Genomic DNA, 5,989 nt, shown 5'->3' with positions numbered 1-5,989 from the left:
TTTGCGAGATGGAGTTCTCTCCCATACTCCCCTGTCCACTGCTCAGTTTGCCTATCAGAAAGGCAAATCCACGGAGACGGCGCTCCATGGCATTATGAACTGCCTTGACAGGGCCATCGAGTTCAAGGAGATGTCCTAGGCCATCTTCCTCGGCATTGAGGGGGCCTTTGATAGGGTCTCTAGTGAAGTTATTCTTCGCGCTGCGGAGCGGTTTGGTATTGACGACACTCTGTGTCGTTGGATACACTCCATGCTCACGAATCGCAGGGTGACGGCGTCTCTTCTCGGGGAATCCCTGGAGATCTCCACCGACCGTGGCTGTCCACAGGGAGGGGTTCTTTCCCCTCTTCTTTGGTGCCTGGTGGTGGATGAGCTGCTGGGTCGACTCGGGGAGGGGGGTGTCACTGCTTTGGCTATGCGGATGACATCGCTGTGATTGTTACAGGGAGGTTCCCTGCAACTATCGCTGCACTGATGAAAACTGCCTTGCATGTTGTTGAGGAATGGTGTAGGGAAGTTAACCTCACCGTCAATCCCAACAAGACTGTCCTTATACCGTTTACCCGGAAGAGGACCAATGAACTCTTCAATGATATTTCCTTCTTTGGACAGGTTCTGACGAAGTCCACCGAGGTCAAATACCTTGGCGTGACCTTTGATGCCAAGCTTACTTGGAAATCCCATCTTGATCTTAGCATCAAGAAGGCCAAAATTTTATTCTGGCGTTTAAGAAGTTCAGTTAGCAAATCCTGGGGCTTAAGCCCTAGTGTCGTGAACTGGATTTATACTAGGATCATCAGGCCGGTAGTCTCCTATGGAGCTCTTGTCTGGTGGTCCAGGGTTCGCCTTAAAACGGCCCAAGATGAACTACGCAAGCTTCAAAGGCTGGCGTGCATCGGCATCACGGGGTCCATGAGGACTACCCCCACAGCCTCTCTGGAGATCCTTCTGAATATGCTTCCTCTACACCTCCTTATTGAGCAGGAAGCTATTATGGGAGCCTGTAGGCTCAACAACCACGGCTGGTGGAAGCCCAAGCACTGGGACTTCAGTCACACTAAGCTCTTCAGTGAGTACAGCAGACTCGAGCCATCACTTGTAATGGTCTCAGATAAGTCGGTTGTATCATATCATTTTGACAAGCCCTTCAGCGTGCACTTTCCGAGTCGCACTGATTGGGAGACCACCCCGGTCCTCGGAACTGGGGGGGAGTCCGTCTGGTTCACGGACGGCTCAAAGACGGACTCTGGAGCTGGTGCCGGGGTCTACTGCTTGACCAAGAAGTTTGGTTTTCACGAGAGCCTCGGCAACTTTGCCAGTGTTTTCCAAGCGGAAATCATGGCCATTTGTTTATGCGCGGATTTCTGCATCAAGAAAAACTACCGCGGACGGACGATTCAGATTTATTCGGATAGTCAGGCCGCCCTCATGGCACTGGATCAGTGCCTTGTTGACTCAAGACTAGTCCTCAGTTGTCTGGATTTGCTGGGTTCTCTGGCTGCCCGCAACAAGGTTCAATTGCTGTGGGTGCCAGGACACTGCGGATACCTGGGCAATGAGAGGGCTGATATGTATGCCAAAAGGGGGGCTGAGGCGAAGTTCTTCGGACCTGAGCCTGCGGTTCCCATCCCGCATGGCATAATTCGCCAGAAGATTCACTACCGGATGTCTGCACTTCAACTGCAGCTCTGGCTTGACATGGATGGACAGAGACAAGCCAAGGAATTCATCCTGGGTCCCTCCATTACTAGGGCAAAGGAACTGCTTGCCCTTACCAAAAGTAAAATTAGGCTGGTTACTAGTTTCCTCACTGGTCACTGCCGGCTGAATAGACACCTGCACTTGTTAGGCATCGTCGATGACCCACTCTGTAGGTTCTGCCGAGAGATAGAAGAAACCTCCTCCCATATCCTCTGTAGCTGCGACCACCTCGCGGCCATGAGGTTCGAGCATTTTGACATGCATACTATGGAACCTAACCAGTTCTCTACTGTCTCGGCCAATCGGATTCTCCGATTCATCGAGGCGACAGGACTCTTCGCAGTCTAACCAGCTCGGGGCGCACAATATACCTTTGGTATCGGTGCTCGACGCGGCGACGCGTCACCCCCTTCAACAATAACAATAACAATAACAATAACAATACCAGTTCGGTTACGGGTTTATCCCTATATCAGTTAACTGAAATAAAATTGTTGTTGAATTTGGATTAAACTGTAAGTTGTCCTTAATTTATTTTATGGCCCTCGGGAAGATATTCCCTTTCGTTTAAATATTCTATTGAGGGTTACATAAATGGCGCCCAACGTGGGGCTCGAAAGACTCGAAACATGTTAGGCCTTAAGCCTCGGTTTTGTCCCTAAACATTGTTGTTGTTACCGGTGAGATTTCAACGGCCCCCACGCGGGATATTAAGCCCCGGCTCTCTCGTTGATTAATAACGCAGTTTTACCCAATTTAATTACCATTCACTTAATCAAACTTCATCATTGACTGCAATTAAAATTAGTATTGTTATTGATTGTTTAACATAAGATCTATTGTTGTATTAATTAATAAACCCTATAATAATGGCCCACGGTCAAAAGCCTATGGATAACCAAAAATGGAGATCGACCCAGAAGGAAGAAGACGACGGCGATCAACCGTCTTACAATAATGAAGAAGATTCGGAAGAGGAGGAGTTTGATTCCTTACTACTGGCAGAACGGGAGGAAGATCTTGCAGCTTCTTTCAACAACTTGCTTTACATTTAGGACTTAACAAGAAAGAAAAAGGAAGAGAAGACTATTGTTTCCAACTTAAACCCTTTAGCCTCGGGAGAAACTCCCTATCAACTCTTTCCGATGAGAGGCATTCCTCCTCCTGCGGGGTCTTCTACCCCTTTAACTATCCCTTCCTCTGCTGGGAATAATCCATCAGGTTCCGATACAGAAGTACCTAGTGTTAGGCCAAAAGTTCGCTTTTTCAGTACTTTACAGTCTAAGACTGGATCACGACGCAATCCTAATGTGGAGCAGAATAGTTCCCCTTCTAAGCCTACAGGGACTGATCCTCACCAACCTTCCTCAACTGGAACTACAGGGGATATCCCTCCAATTCCTCCTAGTACTTTCCGATTTGGTCAAAATACATCCCCTGAGGATAATGGAAATCATTTACTCCCCCTATTTCAGGTCATGATGAATAGTTTCACGGTAATAGCAAATACCCTACCTCAACTAGTACAAGCTAATGCAAATTTAGTAAAAGCTATTTCTCCAGCTCCTTCAGCTGTTAGAACCCCTGTTATCCTTCCTGAAAGGTTAGCTTTTTCGGGTTCACCAAATGAAAGTGCCGCAGAGTTTCTCATTTCTTATGAGGAATTCTCAAAGTTCCATAAACTGCTTTGCCTCTCTTGCTTAGAGGGCATGCCCTTTACTGGTTTAGAAATCTATCCCTGAGATATGATTCAGTACGCCAAACTAATCCGAGCCATCCTAAGCTAACATGGAAATGTTTTAAGAAACATTTTAAAGCTCAATTTAGGGACTCCGCTGAAGCAGATTCGAAACTTAGGTTAGAAATTTCTCTAAGGAGGCAGAAAGATAAAGAATTTGTTGAAAAATTTATTGGGGAAGTAACAAAATTAAATCTGGGAATGAATCTCCCGTTAACGGAAAAAGAATTAGTTAACATTATAAAAAGTAACCTTAAAAAAGAGTTGGAAGCTCCTCTCCTTTTTATGCCATTTACAACTCTTGAGAAGTTAAGAACAGCTTTAAAAACAGTAGAAAGAGACCTGCACAAAGAAGATAAGCCTACTGAGAAGAAGAAATCCCCTCCTAAGCAGTCGAATAGGGCTAGAGAGTCCCGAAATAATGGAGCCTTTGCTCCACAGCCTTATGCCATGAATTGGATCCCTCATCCTATGTATTATAATCAGAATGCCCTACCTTGGGAATATCCTAACCAAAATATGGGAGACCAAAATAGATCAATGATCCCAAATGGAAACAAGGAAATAACTCTCGACCTAATTCAAGTTCCAGGTATAGAGCCAAATCCCCAGCTAGACAATTCAACCCGCCTACTTGTTACATATGTCAGAAGACTGGAAATTACGCTACCGACTGCCCTGATAAACAGCCCAGCAAGTCGGGGGAAGCCAAAGCGGGAAAGATCCCGCAGGGTCCCTCTCCCGATGCCCAATAAAAATCCCTATCAAGAAGCGTGTCGCGTTCCCTTTGAGGATTGAATCCGTGAAGAAAGGTTCCATTCATAAAAGGGTTACTATTCCCGTTACATTTGAACACGCGACAGTACACGCAAAACTAGATAGCGGGGCAGATGTTTTTTTGTTAGCTTAGATCAATGGCAAAAGATTTGTAAATTTAGAAATTCTTCAGAACTACCTGAAGATGTACATTTAGATTGTGTAGTTTGGGGCGACGGCCCTTATACGTTTACCCAAGGTTGCCACGAACTTGACTTCTCTCTTAAAGATAATGGGAATGAAAACTATTTCAAATTTCAATTCTACATTGTTCCTTCCCTCACTAGTGACTTTATATTGGGACAAGATTTCCTTGAGGAATATAGGGTCAAATTAGATTTTGAATCTTCACATTGTTTAGTGGGTAATTTGAAGATCCCTTTTTTCAATTCCATCAGAAAATGATCCAGTAAACCAGGAGATATTAGATAACATCAGGGAAGCGGATTCCGCAGCTCCTATTTCTAATGACCAACGTCTTCAACTAGAATCCCTTTTGTTAAAATTCCCTGAATTGTATACGGATAAAGTAGGAAGAACAGGACTAGTCTTCCATGAGGTTCTTACGGGAAATAGTCCGCCCATAAAATCTCAACCTTATCGTGTAAATGATCAGAAAAGAAAAATAATCGAACAACATGTTAGGGAAATGTTAGATGACGGGATCATTAGACCCTCCGTATCTCCTTGGGCTTCGCCCGTTGTTTTAGTTGATCAAACAAAACGGGGAAAACCCTATCGGTTTTGTAATGATTATAGAAAACTAAATAGTGTTACTATAAAAGACCCGTATCCCCTGCCTAATATAGAGGATATGCTAGCAAGAGTCGGAAGACCTAAATTTATCACTACCCTTGACTTAAAATCCGGGTATTGGCAAGTAGAAATGCACCCTAAGAGTAGACCAAAAACTGCTTTCGTGACTCATATGGGAAAATTCGAGTTTAACGTACTCCCATTTGGGCTTTGTAACGCCTCTAGCTCTTTCCAACGTTTAATCGACGAGATTTTTAGAGACGCCGATTACTTTCAGTTAATCGATTATTTAGACGATCTAATTTCTCTTAGTGAGGATTGGGATCAGCACTTAACGTGTTTGGAATACATCCTAAATAGATTAAAGGAAGCGGGTCTCATCCTTCAGTTAAAAAAATGTCGGTTTGCTCAAAAAGAAGCAGTTATTTTCAGTCACATAGTTAATGAACAAGGAGTGCATATTGACCCTTCAAAGATTGAAGCCATTAAGAAATTCCCTCCTCCTAAAAATATTAAAGAAGTGCAAAGATTTTTAGGGATGGCAGGTTGTCATAACCGGTTTATTAATCACTATTCTCAAATAGTAGCTCCAATTAATAAACTTAAAAGAAAAGGTCAGAAATTTAATTGGGGTACTGAACAGCAGATGGCGTTCGATAGAATTAAGGAAGAAATATGCAAGGCTCCGCCCTTAGCTTCCTTTAGAAGGGATTCCCCGTGCATTCTAACTACAGATGCTAGTGACGCAGGGTTAGGTGCCCTTCTATCCCAAATTCAGGATGATATAGAAGTCCCTATAGCATACAGGACTTAAAGATGCCGAAACTAGATACTCGACTAGCGAGAAAGAATGTTTAGCTATTTGTTGGGCAGTTAAAAAATTTAGACCCTTTTAAGAAGGTTGTAAGTTCACAGTTCTTACGGACCATCAAGCTTTGCAATGGCTGTTCAATATTAGCTAACCAAATTCTCGTCTAG

General features: G+C 44.0%; 1 protein-coding gene across 1 annotated transcript; it reads left to right on the top strand.

Annotated features, from left to right (window-relative positions):
• Window positions 1-958: 958 nt before the first annotated feature.
• Window positions 959-2,371, top strand: LOC149677343 (uncharacterized). Its single transcript, XM_089837444.1, has 2 exons — window positions 959-1,069; window positions 1,144-2,371. The coding sequence occupies exon 2, from the start codon at window positions 1,339-1,341 to the stop codon at window positions 2,047-2,049; it is 711 nt and encodes a 236-aa protein (XP_089693570.1). The 5' UTR covers window positions 959-1,069; window positions 1,144-1,338; the 3' UTR covers window positions 2,050-2,371.
• Window positions 2,372-5,989: the final 3,618 nt, after the last annotated feature.

This window comes from Phalangium opilio, unplaced genomic scaffold, assembly GCF_054372755.1.
Source record: "Phalangium opilio isolate 3A_F unplaced genomic scaffold, DU_Popi_V2 ptg000043l_1, whole genome shotgun sequence".
Taxonomy (NCBI): domain Eukaryota; kingdom Metazoa; phylum Arthropoda; class Arachnida; order Opiliones; family Phalangiidae; genus Phalangium; species Phalangium opilio.
This window is presented reverse-complemented; position numbering and strand designations above follow the sequence as displayed.

Excerpts from the sequence above, each read along its gene's own strand:
- LOC149677343 (XM_089837444.1), top strand. The coding sequence starts at position 1,339 with ATGGCCATTTGTTTATGCGCGGATTTCTGCATCAAGAAAAACTACCGC.